General features: G+C 46.7%; 1 protein-coding gene across 3 annotated transcripts in view; it reads left to right on the top strand.

Annotated features, from left to right (window-relative positions):
- Positions 1-16,038, top strand: part of LOC122454886 (cell migration inducing hyaluronidase 1) — a 160,839-nt gene that overhangs the window by 88,399 nt on the left and 56,402 nt on the right. For all 3 annotated transcript variants that reach the window (XM_043489572.1, XM_043489573.1, XM_043489571.1), the window contains exons 2-9: positions 1,249-1,359; positions 3,853-3,999; positions 4,513-4,651; positions 5,382-5,618; positions 9,914-10,093; positions 13,326-13,396; positions 14,164-14,259; positions 14,864-14,985. In XM_043489572.1, coding sequence (XP_043345507.1) covers positions 1,266-1,359; positions 3,853-3,999; positions 4,513-4,651; positions 5,382-5,618; positions 9,914-10,093; positions 13,326-13,396; positions 14,164-14,259; positions 14,864-14,985 — 1,086 coding nt within the window. In that variant the 5' untranslated portion in view covers positions 1,249-1,265. The remainder of the gene's footprint in view (positions 1-1,248; positions 1,360-3,852; positions 4,000-4,512; positions 4,652-5,381; positions 5,619-9,913; positions 10,094-13,325; positions 13,397-14,163; positions 14,260-14,863; positions 14,986-16,038) is intronic.

The raw sequence follows: 16,038 nt of genomic DNA, 5'->3' as shown, positions 1-16,038 counted from the left end.
GGAGCCTAGTTTCTTACTCTCTGCTTTACCTTCTTCAGCACATGGCTCTACCTACCTATGTGGCCAAAGATAGCTGCTAAAGATCCAGCCATCATATCCATATTCCAGCCAGCAGGAGGCGGGGCGGGGCATGGAGAAAGGCTTCCCACCTTTTGTGAGGACATATCCTGGAATTCACACACTGTACTTTTGCCATATTGGCTAAAACAATTCCAGAGACTGAAGAAGGTAGCCTTTATTCTAGGTGGCTGTGTGCCCAGACAAAACACAGGGATTCTTTTCCAGGGAAAATGGATATTAGGGGACAATTAACTATCTCTGCCCAGCCTTCCTCTTGGATGGGTAATATTAAAAGGGTTTATAATACACAGGCATCCTATTTAAGATTGCAATATTATCATCAAGACTTGTTTTAGAAGCACAGACTAACATTCAGTCAATTCAGTTCAGTCACTCAGTTGTGTCCAGCTCTTTGAGACCCCATGGACTGCAGCACGCCAGGCCTCCCTGTCCATCACCAACTCCCAGAGTTTACTCAAACTCATGTTCCTTGGGTCAGTGATGCCATCCAACCATCTTATCCTCTGTTGTCCCCTTCTCCTCCTGCCTTCAATCTTTCCCAGTATCAGGGTCTTTTCCAATGAGTCAGTTCTTCACATCAGGTGGCCAAAATATTGGAATTTCAGCTTCAGCATCAGTCCTTCCAATGAATATTTAGAACTGATTACCTTTAGGATGAACTGGTTGGATCTCCTTGCAGTCCAAGGGACTCTCAACATTAGAAATCAGCTAGTCCACAGCCTCATTTTTCAGATTAGGAAACTGAAGCCCAGAGAGGTTAATCAAATCAGCTGTGATCACACAGGAAGTTAATGGCATCTATTTTCCAGCGCATGTTCAGTGGGAGTGTTTTCTGGTTTTCTCTCTTTTTTGACTTAAGAAGAAGAAAAAATAGAGCTTTATTCTGGAGGGTAGCGAGCTGAAGCGCCAAGGATGAAATTGCATCTGTCACTGGGTCTCTGAGCTGCAGGACACGGGCTGGAGGTGGATGACGGGGCTGGCATGCCCCGATCTGCCCAATCCTGAGTCATGGCAGCTGAGGACTCGGCACTGGTTGGCTGGAGGGTGCCCATGCTGGCTTGGCCTCTGTGTGTGCATATGCCTTGTGTGTCTATGTGTGTGTCTGCCCCATACACTGACTCCAGACTGGCAAGCTTGCAGGTCTGACTCTGTGTGCTTCTGTTTCAGGAAAACACTCTGCCAGGATGGGAGCTGCTCACAGGCCGGACGTCTCCTTTAGGGTGATGCTGACCATCGGTTGGTTCATCCTGGCCCACTTTCCTGGTACCACATCCATGGGTAAGCCACTGCACAGTACCTGGGCCTCTGCCTGTCAACAAAGAAGGTGTAGCCACTTCTGGAAGCAAGGGACTGGGGGCCAGGAGCAGGAGCCTCGGGGTGGGGTCAGGGCCATGGGGTTCTGGCCTGACCCTGCTAACTCAGTGACCCCGGGCAGGTCTTATCCTATGCTTTGGTTTCATCAGGCAGCCTTGGGGGTTACAAATTCAGTGTCTACAGGTGCTAGGCATGTGATGCAAAGCAGTGATGCTGGCCAGGTAGGGATGTGGTCACCTGTAGAATGCAGGCCCCTCTTAAGGAACTCACCCTTCTCAGTCCTGGCCAATGGCCCCCACATGGGAAGAGGAGGGCACCTACTGCAGGGTCTATTGAATTTTTAAGAGAAACCAGAAATATAGACTTTTGTATAAAAGCTCTCTACTTGCTAAAGGATGGCAACCAATTGAAATTTTATCAAACAGTCAGGGTGGGGTGGAACAGACAAAAAACACACAGCTTCCAGCCAGCCTGATGTCTGGGAGCCACCTGACCTTCATGTTCCCTTCCTGATTTGCCATAAGATCTGGTGCATTAAGATACAGCGCATAAGATCGTGGGCTTCCCTGGTAGCTCAGACAGTAAAGAATCTGCCTGCGATGCAGGAGGCCCAGATTCAATCCCTGGGTCAGTAGGATCCCCTGGAGAAGGGAATGGCAACCCATTCCAGCATTCTTGCCTGGAGAATCCCAGGGACAGAGGAACCTGGTGGGCTACATTCCATGGGGTGGCAGAGTCTGACAAGACTGAAGTGACTTAGCATGCACACACACCTTCCCGCTCCTCCATCCCCTCCACAGTTATTTAAAAATCTACTGTTTCAGGCTTACAACTTAATTCCTAATGAGAGAAAAAAAGGAGGACATTGAGCAAGCATTCTCATCTTGTTTTGTCCGTGGCCTCTTCTGATCGCTTTCCCTCTGGGCTTTCCCCTGCTGTCCAGGGAGAGTCTCCCTGTTTCTGAGACAGTCTTCTCTGTTCACCATACATGGTACCCCACTGGGGTATAGATCCTTCTGAGCAGTAGAAGGAGGGACTCCTCCCAGTGCTTCTATTTGCAGTATAGCACCCACCATGGGCATTTTGAGTTCAGCTAAACATTCAGACTCACGAGGCTACCACAGGCCGTGCTTATGCATGTGTGCTCACTTGCTTCAGTCAACTCTGACTCTTTGTGACTTTATGGACTGTAGCCTGACAGGCTCCCCTGTCCATGGGATTCTCCAAGCAAGAATATTGGACTGAGTTGCCATGCCCTTCTTCCAGGGAATCTTCTGAACCCAGGGGTCGAATGCATGTCCCCTGCATTGCAGGCAGATTCTTTACTGCTGAGCCACTAGGGAATCCTGCAGGCCATGCTGAGCATCAGGCTAACTTTGAAGGGTTTAGGACAGAAACACCACCTGCCATTGGTGTTTCATCAGGCACTCCTCTTTCATTGGAGTGGTCTTAGTAACATCCCACAAGCCTCCCAGAAGTTATGTTCTTTGGTTTCCCAGGTAACAGCTCCTTAGGTGAGAGGAAACAAGGCCATCACTGGACAGGTATGGAATTGCCCCATCAGAGCCAGTATCTCTTATAGCAACTCCATAGATATAACTTTCAGGGTTGCTGTGTGGGATGTGCCCAGTTATCAGAGTCCCTGCACTCAGGGAAGCCCATAGTAAGACATCTCCAGCAGGACTGTTATAAATACAACGACTGTGTGTGTGCACAGTCACTCAGTCATGTCCTACTCTTCGTAGCCCCCTCGACTGTAGCCTGCAGGGTCTTCTGTCCACAGGATTCTCCAGGCAAGAAGACTGAAGTGGGTTGTCGTTTCTTTCTCCAGGGGATCTTCCCAACCCAGAGACTGAACATGCATTTCTTGTATCTCCTGCATTGGCCAGCAGATTCTTTACCACTCTACCTCATAGTTCCTGGTTTAGATGCCACTGACTAATCAGGGGTCACTTTTGTTATAATTAATGTTGCTTGGTAACACAGTTTATAGAATACCATCTTTCTCAGGTTTCCAGGGAAACAGGGAGAGCAAATTAACTAAAAGTCAAATTCTCATGCAGAAGGGGAAAGGGCTTTGCCAACTTTGCAAACGTTCTTTCCAGGGGAAAGGATGCCTTAGAATACAAGTAATCTAGGTATATCACTGTCTAACTTTAGATCCTGGAATATCTTGAGGAGTCATCTGGTCTACCCTTCATTGATAAACGGAAAAACTGAGCCCAGAAGAAGGAAGTTCACAGAAAATGCATGATGAACTAATGAAGGGCATGGGATAAATCCCAGGGATCCTATGTCAGGGGTTCTCTTTTCTCTCTAAGGCCCTGATTTTAGCTCTGGTAGGGAGGAGGCCAGAGCCATGAAAGTGCATGATAGCTCCTCCAACCCCATGATCTGTGCCATCCTTGCTGGGGAGGTTGGTGGATGGTGGCAGTGACACCTCTCTGTACTTGGCAGGGTCAGCTGAGTGCCCTGATCAGTGGCCTGAGTTGCAACCCTGGAATCCTGGCCATGACCCAGCCCACTATGTGTATATAGGCCAGGGCAGAGCACTGTTGCTCACCTCTTCTGCCACGGTCTACTCCATCCGCATCTCAGAGGGAGGTAAGCCAATCTCCTTCTCCCATGCTCCCCGTCCCATCTCTCTGGTCTGCTGCCTCAGAGCCCAGCAGATAGATGCAGGTTGCCATAACTTTAGATGGACAAAACAAATGTCACATGCTTAGAGCTCAAGTCAGAGCATCTGGTTGTTGGAGATAACCATCAACTCTGAGCACTTAAGGAATGCCTTGTCAGAGTCCAATCTTAATGAAAGAAGCATTTATAGAGGAAACTCCTTATTGGTGCTCTGAGCAGTTCTGCTTATCTGACTTTCAGATGCTTACTCATTGAAGGCAGAGCACACAGTGAAGGCAACAAACCAAGCAGGCAATATTTACCCATCGCAAGACAGAGAGAAAAGTAAACATCATAGGCACAGCAAACAGAAGTACATGAAGGAGGCCTTCTTGCCTGCCTGAAGGAGATGGAGGGCTCAGGAGGTCTGCCCTTCTCTCTGCTAGAATCTCATCACTAACACTTGTGTTCTTCAACCTCACTCCATTCCTACCTCTTCAGGAAAGCTAGTCATTAAAGACCAAGATGAGGCCATTGTTTTGCGTACCCGGCACATCCTGATTGACAGCGGAGGAGAGCTGCATGCTGGGAGTGCCCTCTGCCCTTTCCAGGGCAATTTCAGCATCGTTTTGTATGGAAGGTGGGTAGACAGTCCCCATGCTACCATGGGTACCATGCCACCCTTGGATCTGATGCGGGGGAGAATGTCCATAGAAAAGAGGAAGGTGAGACAGCAAGCCTTTAGTGCAAGAAAGGAATTATCACTACATCCTGCCAGATCACAATCACCAGCAAGACAGACACTGGCAATCTGGGTGAGTTGGAGAGGTACACGAGGTATTTTATTTACTGTGGCTCAGGTCTGGACTTAAGTTACAGAAACCCCTGCCCCCCTTTCAGTTGCTTTCTAATCATGTCATGGCTCAGGGAGTCTCTTTGAATGTTTATTAATAGGCTCTGATGGACAAGATAAAGAAAAATTCCAGGCAGTATTTGCCTCTGGCTATGCTCCATCACTAAGCAATTGAAAGTTCTCAGAAGCAGTAGCCAAGAATACACAGGGTATGCAATAGTTGTCCAGGTGATTCCACATCTGATATGAACCAAAATATAATGCACTTAGACCTGGAAAGAAGTGCCAACATGTTGACTATTGATGAGTATTTCTGCTTGGCCTGTTGGACTCATTTTGTTCTGGCTTGGGACTATCTTGGTTGCTCACGCTATGTCTACTGATCTTGGGCGGTCACCAGGTGTGATTGGTTCTACAGTGGCCACAGTGGGAGGCAGCAGCAGTGCCATCCCCTCTGGGCTCAGCAGCCACTAAACAGAGATGTTGGCCGACCACAGAGAGCCGCTTTCTCTCATAGGGCTGATGATGGCATTCAGCTAGATCCCTACTTTGGCCTCAAGTACATTGGTGTCGACAGAGGAGGTACCCTTGAGTTGCATGGACAGAAGAAGCTCTCCTGGACGTTTCTGAACAAGACTCTTCACCCGGGTGGCCTGGAAGAGGGAGGCTATTTTTTTGAAAGGAGCTGGGGTCACCGTGGAGTCATTGTCCATGTCATTGACCCCAAATCAGGAACAGTCATCCATTCTGACAGGTAAGGTTTACCTTCACATCAACACATTCATTCATTCAACACACACTTACTGGATGTGTGTCCTAGCCAGAGGCCACTCAGGGTGCTGAGCCGTGAGCAAAACAGAAATCCTTGATCTCAAGGAGTGAGGTCTCTCCTTCCCGAGGCATCTGCCTCATGAAGCTGAATTGAACAGGCACAGGCACATTCGCACACACACATGCACATGTTCACACAGCATAGTTTCAGGCTGGGATCATCGGTAATTAGGGGGAAGACATAGGTGGTGCAGAGTAACTCAGGGAGGTCATCTTACATCACGTGGTCAGGGAGCCTAGTGTAAACAAGAGACATTGGAGCCGAGGACTTTGGGGTGAGGCTGAGTCAGGGAATGATTGTTCAAGACTGAGAGCAGCAAGTGCAAGGACCAGGGCTGAGAAAGTGCGTGATGTTCATAGGACGGAAGGGCCAGCAGAGAGGTGGGAGGGCAGAGAGTGATGGAAGTGACATGCAATGATGGAGTTTCAGACAGAGGCAGATGTGCAGCCTGGGAGGCCCAGTAAGGGGGTGGGTTTTATTCTTAGCAGAATGCAAAGCCACCAAAGTGCTTTAAGAAAAAAATGATCTGATTTAGCCATAACTATGGAGAAGGAAATGGCAACCCACTCCAGTATTGTTGCCTAGAGAATCCCATGGACAGAGGAGCCTGGCAGGCTACAGTCCATGGGGTTGTAAGAGTCGGACACAACTTAGCGACTAAACCACCACATTTACATTATCCCCTCTCTCTTGAGCCTCCCTCCCGCCTCCCCCATCCCAGCCCTCTTGGTCATCACAGAGCACCACACTGACCCCCTGTGTCTACAGCAGCTTCTCACTAGCTCTCTGGTTTACATATGGGAGTATGTGTATGTCAGTGCTACTCTCTCAGTTCGTCCCACCCTCTCCTTCCCCTGCTGTGTCCATAAGACCATTCTCTACATCTGCATCTCTATTCCTGCCCTGCAAATAAGCTCATCGGTACCATTCTTCTAGATTCCTTATGTATACATTAACATATACTGATGGCTGATTTGCATTTTTGTACAGCAGAAATGAACACAACTTTGTAAAGCAATTATCTACCAATTAAAAATTTGTAAAATTAAATAAATAAAACAGAAGTAAAAAATCAAGAAGAATACCATCTAATTTGAAAGAATTGGCTGCTCTGTAGAGAGTGGATTGTGTGCGGAGAGCTAAAGTAAAGCTCAGGATTTCCCTGGTGGTTCAGTGGTAAAGAATCTTCCTGCCAATGCAGGTGACACATGTTTGATCCCTAGTCTGGGAAGATTCCACATGCCACAGAGCAACTAAGCCCACACACCACAACTATTGAGACTTGCTGTAGAGCCCGGGAGCTACAACAGCTGAGCCCATGTGCTGCAACTACTGAAGCCTGAGTTCCCTAGAGCCTGTGCTCAACAACAAGAGAAGCCCCTGCAATGAGAAGCCGTGCACTGCAATGAAGAGTAGTTCTCTGCTCCCTGCAACTAGCTAAAAGCCCACTCAGTAACATGGACCCAGCACAGCCAAAAACAAATACATAAAATTATTTTTAAAAAAAGTAAAGCTAGCAGAGGTGGTTCAGAGGCTTCCACATGTTCTGGGCGAAAGAGGTCACTGGCAAGGATTCAGGTAGAAGCAGCGGCGATAGAAGTGGATGGACTGGAGAGATATTCAGGAGGCAGACACAGCAAGTCTCTTCTCCCTGTCCTCTCTTCAGGCTTGGGTGTGAGCTGGTAGACTCTTCAGAGGCTGGACCTGACCAGTAAGCTCCCAGGGCTTCTTGTCCGGACCCTGCAGAGGCCAGTCCAGGTCATTTGGAGAGAAAGAGACATGAGGAAGGGCACAGCTGGAGTGGCAAGCAGACACAGCGGTCCGGGTGCTGCTAGAGGATGGGGATATTGAATTCCTCAAAAACAGGGCAGGAGCCATGAGCATCCACAGGAAGGCAGCAAGAACTGGCTGTGATATGGTGTAGGCTGGCCCATTCACCTTGCCCTCCAGTGGATATCAGTAACAGTAATACAATCACTGGACTTTGTGCAAAATCCTGTGTTAACTACTTTCTCCACTATATATAATTGAATCTTCATAAATGCCCTGGGAGGTGATTCTGTTGTTACACAGATGAGAGCACTGAGGTTGAATGAGGCTAAATTTACTCAGAGACTTCCCTGGTGGCTCAGATGGTAAAAAACAAAACAAAACAAAACAATCTGCCTGCAATGCAGGAAATGTGTGTTTGACCCCTAGGTTGGGAAGATCCTCTGGAGGAGGAAATGGCTACCTACTCCAGTATTTTTGCCTGGAGAATCCCTTGGATAGAGGAGCTCAGCATCACAAGCCTTAGGAGTGTTGGAGCTGGGATTCAACCCAAATCTGCCCAGACCCTGAGTCACTAAATTGCCCCCATGGGTCCCCTAGTGATAGCCACCTGCTTGGCCTGGGGTGGAGCAATCCTCAACCCAGGGGTAATGCAACCAGGATGCACTTGATTGACACAAAGGCTATCAGAGAGCTCCTCCCTTCAGAGGAGAGAGAATGGTCTACTCAGTTGTGCTCTGACTCCTGGATGCTGCTCCTTTCTTTAAAATTTTATTATATTATATTCAATTTATTCTTTTTTCTCAATTTATTCTTATTTTAGTTTTTATTATTAACTTTTACAGTCACTTTACAGTCTTGTATTAGTTTCTGCTGTGAAGAAAAGTGAATCAGCTACACGTATACATGTATCCCTCATTTTTGGATTTCCTTCCCGTTTAGGTCACCGCAGAGCACCGAGTAGAGTCCCCTGTGCTGTATCGTAGGTTCTCATTAGGTATCTAGTCTGTACATTGTAGTGTATACATGTCAATCCCAATCTCCCAGTTCATCCCACTCCTTTTCCCCCCTTGGTATCCATATATTAGTTCTCTACATCTGTGTCTCTATTTCCGTTTTGCAAATAGGTTTATCTGTACCATTTTCCTAGATTCCACATTTCAGTGATCTAATATGATATTTGTTTCTCTCTCTGACTTACTTCACTCTGAATGACAGTCTCTAGGTCCATCCACGTCTCTGCAACTGGTGTTTTGCTCCTTTTTATGGCTGAGTAATATTCCGTTGTGTATATATACCGCATCTTCTTTATCCATTCCTTTGTAGATAGACATTTAGGCTGCTTCCATGTCCCGACTATTGTAAGCAGTGCTGCAAAGAACATTGGGATGCATGCATTCTTTTGAACTCTGGTTTTCTCTGGATATAGCTCTGCTTCTTAAGTAGTACAATATGGATTGCTTGTGGCAGCCAATCAAATTGAATTCATCATTGAAGTAGATAATGAGATGTTATACTGATAGCTGGTGTGGAGATTCCAAAGTCAGGATGCCTGCTCCTTCCTTGTCTCCTTTGAGTAAAGTATGAGTCAGTGGGCTCAAGAATCTGACAGCTGAAGGTGTCTGAATAAAAATATTAATAAACACTAAACACACGCAGAAATGCAGGCTATGGTAACTTAAGACCTGGTCACCTGGAGGTTACTTGCATAAGGTTACTCGGAGAAATAAGAACCTAGATCAGCTCTGGTGAGGTAGTAAGCATTTGATTGGCTGGAGAGAAGGTTAGAATGATAGAGTGAAGGCAGGGGTGAGCTTGTGGTATGATCATGAGACCCCGAGATATGCTAGGATTATAGTGGACGTTTCATGGGAAAGGTCAGTGGAGAAGAAAGCAGCCTAGGTGGGGTCAGACCAGGCTACAGAAACAATTAAAAGTAAGTTTGAGGACCCCTGAGCATCCACACATTCCCACCACCCACAACCCCTAACCGCCTTTGTTTTCCTTTTCTCAAATCTTGGCTATTCATGGTGGTTTATTTTTGTAGATTCCTTGTAGAACTATTTCGCTTGTTAAGTTCCAAGACAAATTCTTTTGGAATTTTCATTGTCATTGTACAAAATCTTTATACTTAATACATTTGCTTTATATTTAGAGTTGGGATCATGACAAAATTGTATCTTTCCTTTGTAAATTCTTGTCACCTGTGGTGTGGGTTTTTTGAGATCTCCATTTCATAGCTGCTTTATATGCATGAGGATGGATTATCTTTGACAAGTCTCAGATTTTTTTTTTTTATTGCTGTAATAAAAGCTCTTTTCTTTAAAAATCATGACTCTTGAGATTTTGGATGGCATGTTAGCTGTCTTACCACAGGTAGGTGCTTAGAGCTCTCTTTTTGCACTGCTATTAGGACTATTAATATCCCCTCTCCCTGCCCCTTTCAGATTTGACACCTACAGATCCAAGAAAGAGAGTGAGCGTCTGGCCCAGTATTTAAATGCCGTGCCCAATGGCAGGATCCTTTCTGTTGCTGTGAATGATGAAGGCTCTCGAAATTTGGATGATGTGGCCAGGAAGGCGATGACCAAACTGGGCAGCAAACACTTTCTACACCTTGGATTCAGGTATTGGTCATCACTTCCATCACTTTCCCAGGCTCCAGAACACTAAAGCAACACTAGCCCAGACAGACTTTACCTAACTTGCTTCCTGGTTTCCCCAGGGCCACGTGACCCTCAAGGGTGACCCTGGAGGATGCAGGCACACACAACCACCTGCATTGGATGTATTACGACTTGTTTTTAAAGGGAACCTAGTTTTTTTTACAAGCATATTCCACTCTTCAAACTTCAAAGCTCTCTGTCTATATAAACTCATTCATTCAATCAGTCACTTACTAAATATTAATTGAGTATCTACCGCAGATAAGAACTGTACCTCAGATGTACAATGAATGGTCATTTTCCTTTCCTTTGGCGAAGGGATCATAATGTGCCTTGGGGGGTTGGGAGACATCTGTTTAGAGACCACATGAAGTGCCTCTGCCCTGCCAAGACCCTCCCAGCAGAAGGGGCACTTTGATGTGCCCCAGGGCAAGTTTTGTTTGCCTGGGTTTGCAGCGTCATGCCTGACTCTGGCGGTGTGCACGCTTTGGCATCAAGATAAATGCGTTATGGTTTATCCAACAGTAGCCACACCTTTGAATCATGTTGAATCAGATCTCGGTTTAGTGGAAAGTTGAGATCATCTTTCCCGTGGCTGTTGGAGATAGAAACGCCCCGCCCTTCGACTCTGCAGATGATGGGCAAGATGGGGGCAGGCCAGAGGCTCTTCTGGGCTCTGAGCAAAGCAATTTTACTGACTGGGTGGAGTCCCCCTGGGCAGGAGCAGGGCTCCGGGTTCCAGGGTTCGTTTTCCACCTGCCCATGGGCAACTCCCTCTGGAAGGATTTGGGCAGGAAACTTGAGCAGCCAAAGATGACAATGACACTGTAGTATTGCAAGGCTCCTTTGTTGATAAAAACTGAGGGCATTGCTATTTCATTGTCACATAAGCCAAAAGGCCAGTTTGTTAATCTACACCGAGAGGTAGAACCACAAAGAGACTGGCTACATATGGCCTCAGCAGAAGGTCCAAGATCTGGCATCCAATTTGTCCTGAATCTTGAGTCTGGGCTGGACCTCCTCCTAGGTGATGGCATGCAAGTGACTCACCAACTCTTTGAACTGTCCCCGTGATGTGTAAAATGGGATATTTCAAGAGTCAGCTCAGAGAACTCTGGGGAGGGTAAAGGTGATGATATGAGCAAAGTATTTGCTACTGTGGGTATCACAGAGTAAAACTCAATGAGCATTAGCAACTCTTCTCAAGAACCATGGAAAGCTTTATTGTTGTTCAGTCGCTCAGTGTATCCGACTCTTTGTGACCCTATGGACTACAGCACACCAGGCTCTTCTATCCATGGGATTGTTTAGGCAAGAATACTGGAGTGGGTTGCCATTTCCTCCTCTAGGGGATCTTCCTTATCTAGTGATTGAAACTGCATCTCCAATATCTCCTTCCTTGCAGGAAAGTTCTTTGCCTGCTGAGCCACCAGGGAAGCCCCAATGTATGATATAGGCAGTATCAATTCAGTGAGGGAGAATGTGGTTTGTTCAATAAACATATTTGAGTATTATTACTTTTTAAAAAAGAGATCAGTGTCAGAGACAGGGAAACAAGCTTTGGGGATGCTAAATGTGCCTCCAGCTCTTAATCTATCTGTTGATTTGAATTGGTGGTGTAGGAATAATAAGAAAAGTGGAGGAGAGGCATGTGGGTCCTCTTTAGACGTCCATGTGATCTAAAGCTGATATTTTCCCTTTTCTGTTGCTTATCTTCCTTCCCTGTCTTCCACTGTCTCCTGGAGTTTGCTCAAACTCATGCCCATTGAGTTGGTGATGCCATCCAACCATCTCATCCTCTGTTGCCCCCTTCTCCTCCTGCCCTCAATCGTTCCCAGCATCGGGGTCTTTTCCAATGAGTCAGCTCTTCGCATTAGGAGGCCGAAGTATTGGAGTTTCAGCATCAGTCCTCCCAGTGAATTTTCATGGTTAATTTCCTTTAGGATTGACTGGTTTGATCTCCTTGCTGTCTAAGAGACTCTCAAGAGTCTTCTCCAACACCATAGTTTGAAAGCATTAATTCTTCAGTGCTCAAGATGGGTGCTCTTAATATGTTCTGTGAGTGAAGGAGATACATAGGCAGGAGTTACATTGTTACCCTTCATTTGTGTATAGACCCACTTTGAATGACAAACTCAGAGCACATAAAATCGGCAGAAGATCTGAGACTTGGGCCCATCATGAGTTCATTCATCCAGGAAGTGATTATTGAGCAGAAATTGAAATAAAACACCAGGAAGAGACTAGTCATACTGAGTTCTTGCGGGAAGTCGTGAGGTCTTGCGGGAAGTCTTGAGCTCTCAAGGGAAGGAAGACATAAAAAAATTGATGATGGCATGTGAAAGAACAAGAAGGGGAAGGAAGAGGGATGAAGTTGGCAAGGTGGGCACAGGATAGCCTTTTGCTCAGTGCCGAGAAGCTTGCCCTTTATCCAAGTCAGTAAGCATTGAAAGATTTTTAAGCAAGTGTGACACAGTCTAATCTCCAACCTCAATGAACCCTAACCTTTGATCTGAAGATGAGATCAAAACAAAAATAATCAAACAAATATGAGCTATTGATAGCTCATATTAAGAGAGAGGGTGGCTTAGGTATTAGAGGTTGGATAAAGATGAATAAGAAAACCTCCCTGCCATAGAGCAGTGCATATTTCAATGGAGAGAAGAAGAGTGTACGACTTTCCAAAATCAGACCCTTCTTTTTCCTCCTTCATTCCTCATGGAAAAAACACATTTCTTTCCTTCCCAAGGCCCAGTGCCGATTTCTGGGGACTCAGACACATCTGCCCAGTTTTCCTCGAGCTTAACGTAGGAGAGAAATAACCTTTCTCCCTTGGAGCATGTCTCCTTGTTTTCCTGAAGGACTCAGAGCACTTGCTTCAGGACCTCACTGAGCCTGGCAAGTGGTATGTGGGTCTATGGGCTTGTTTGTTTATGATTCATGCCCCATCTACTGCCAGAATGGAGTTGCAGAGGCTCAGGATCCACAAACATCAGGCTGGTCAGATGGCCTTTCAGATGGTTAGGAAAGCCAGGGCTTGCTGAGAAAGGCTCTTGTTCTTTTGGAGAAGGGAAGCCCAGCCCAGGAACTCATTTCCCCAAACAGCCTCACCGTGATACTCTGTGTTAACTCTGCCTCCGGTACAGGCTCAGACAGATGAAAACTTTACTTTTTGTTGTTGTCTTTTTTTCAGACACCCTTGGAGTTTCCTAACTGTGAAAGGAAATCCCTCTTCTTCCGTTGAAGACCACATCGAGTATCATGGTAATAAATGGCGAAAGGCCATTCCCCCCTGGGTTTTTCTGACCAATAGGCTCAAGGGCTTTTTGAACCACTCTCCTCCCAGATGGTGCAGTGATAGAGAATCCGCCTGCCAATGCAGGAGACATAAGAGACTCAAGTTTGATCCCTGGGCTGGGAAGATCCCCAGGAGGAAGGTATGCCAACCCACTCCAGAATTCTTACCTGGAGAATCCCATAGACAGAGGAGGCTGGCGACCTACAGTCCATGGGATCACAAAGAGTTGGACTTGACCAAACACATACCCTTCTCCTTCCCCAGAACATGGCTGATCCATCTCCCAACACACTGTTGAGTGACTAGCTGCTTAATGGCCAGGTTACGTGAGTGGCAAAAGTTCATGCTGGTTTAAGGTCCATCACTAAGATAATGTTTACATTTTCAAAGAGATTGTCATTGGTTTAATCCCAAACAAGTGACACAGGAAAGATGAGAACTGGGTCAGAAGCAGCAAGAGTAATATTTTGATCTAAAAAGATGCTTTGAGGACTTCCCCCGGCAGTCTAGTGGTTAGTGCTCTGTGCTTTCACCACAGGGGACATAGGTTCCATCCCTGGTTAGGAAACTAAGATCCCACATGCTATGCCTTGTGGCCAAAAAAAAAAAAAAGTAAGATGAAGAAGTGGTTCAAGATCCAAATGTGCAGGGGGCTTTCTTTGCCTTAGCATCACATCTTTATTAATTTGGGGGTCTGTGTGGTCGCTGATGCCTCCGATCTCCTCTTTGATAGGACACCATGGCTCTGCTGCTGCCCGGGTGTTCAAACTCTTCCGGACAGAGCATGGTGAGCTTTTCAACGTCTCCTCATCCAGCGAGTGGGTTCAAGGTGAGGAGCTTGGGACCCCTTGGTAAAATTCCAGAGTGGGTTAAAAAGTCGGGACTTTGCAGAAGGAGAATTTTTCTTTCCACCAGTAAGACCACTTGATGGCTTCAGTGTCAACTCAGTTGGCAGCTGAGAGCTGTCTTTAATCCGGGCTCAGTGGGGAATAACCCAGAGGGATGTGCCCTCTCAGGGAATGCCTCTTCTGTGCCAGGCAATGGCACTGACAGGGAATGCAGACAGTAGTAGGACTTAGCCTTCAAGGAGCGCACACACAGGGACATGGAGGGTGGCGTGGAGAGCAACAATCTTCACGAGAACCCTTGGATAATGGGTTCATGGCTGGATCTCATCTTTCTCCTTTTGGCAATAATGAAGAATATCTGTTGCTTTTATAAAATAAGATAGTCAGTAAGAGGCACTTGTAATGAAAATTTGGGGGAGTTGGGGAGATTGGCAGATGGATTACAAGCTTCTGGGAGCCAGCCTGGTGAGAGCCTGGACATATGGTATTTGATTCCCACTGGGCTGAGGGTATTCAGAGGCTGCGTCCAGCATGGCAAGTCTCAGCACCCTGCTTGCCTAACTCTGATCTTTGTTTTCTGCCCAGATGTGGAGTGGACAGAGTGGTTTGAACATGACCAAGTGCCTTACACAAAAGGTGGAGAGAAAATTTCAGACCTCGGGGTCACTCACCCAGGGAAAATCTGCAATCGCCCCATTGATATACAGGTAACCAAGAAGTTATCAAGGCTTTGTCTTGAAAAAGATGCTGTAGATCACAAACTCTCTTACTATCTGAGTGGTGTGAGTCTCATGGCCCTGCTGTGATGTCAGTAATGCCAGAGAGTAGCGTTCTCGTTTTAAAAACTGACCTGGAAGCTGACTGTATGCTCCAGGCCTCCCCCCACCCATGACTTTCAAAGCCAGGATTCAGATTCTCTTCTGGGTCCTGCTGAAGAGTTCCTTTTCTGTCTCCTCAATCTGCATCTTCAGCCATGGGTGAGGGTGCCCAGTGCGGGGAGTGTTTGACCTTCTTGGCTTCATGCACCCATTCATTTCTTTGGGGGCTTCAAGTTCACAGGGTGTAGCTGGAATTCAGGTGCAGGCTGAGACCAGCCCAGGGGAGGACACCCACAGCCTTGTTCTGCACTTAGTGAAAGTCAGCCTTCACAGAATGGACAGTATTTGCTTGGGATCTTCACTTGGAGTTAACTCTGTTCAAAGGGGACCTGGGCTTCCCAGACGGTGCTTAGTAGTAAAGAACCCACCTGCCAAGGCAGGAGATACAAAAGATGTGGCTTCAATTCCTGAGTCAGAAAGATCGCCTAGATTAGGAAATGGCAACCCACTGCAGTATTCTTGCCTGAAGAATCTCAAGAATAGAGGACTCTGGCAGGCTACAGTTCAGGAGGTCACAAAGAGTCAGACACAACTGAGTGACTGAGCAAAGAGGACCTAGGCTTTCTCAGCTGGCTCCATCATGAAAGTGTGGCACAAATGGGCAGCTCTCACAACTCAGTGGCTCAGCTGGTGAGCTTGAGAGCTCAAAGGAGAATAGGAAAGACAGAGACATAGGCAAAGAAATGGAGTTTATTTCCTTATGCCTGGTCTTCTTCCAAAACAAGATTTGGGGCCACTTAAATGTCTGATAGAGAATTTGGCTTCCCAGATGGCTCAGTGGTAAAGAATCCTCCTGCCAATGCAGGAAACACAAGAGATAAGGGTTAGATCCCTGGGCTGGGAAGAACCCTTGGAGGAAGGCATGGTGACCCACTCCAGTAT

This window comes from Cervus canadensis, chromosome 17 (assembly GCF_019320065.1).
Source record: "Cervus canadensis isolate Bull #8, Minnesota chromosome 17, ASM1932006v1, whole genome shotgun sequence".
Taxonomy (NCBI): Eukaryota; Metazoa; Chordata; class Mammalia; order Artiodactyla; family Cervidae; genus Cervus; species Cervus canadensis.
The sequence above is the reverse complement of the archived record's forward strand: the minus strand, read 5'-3'. Positions and strand labels throughout refer to the sequence as shown.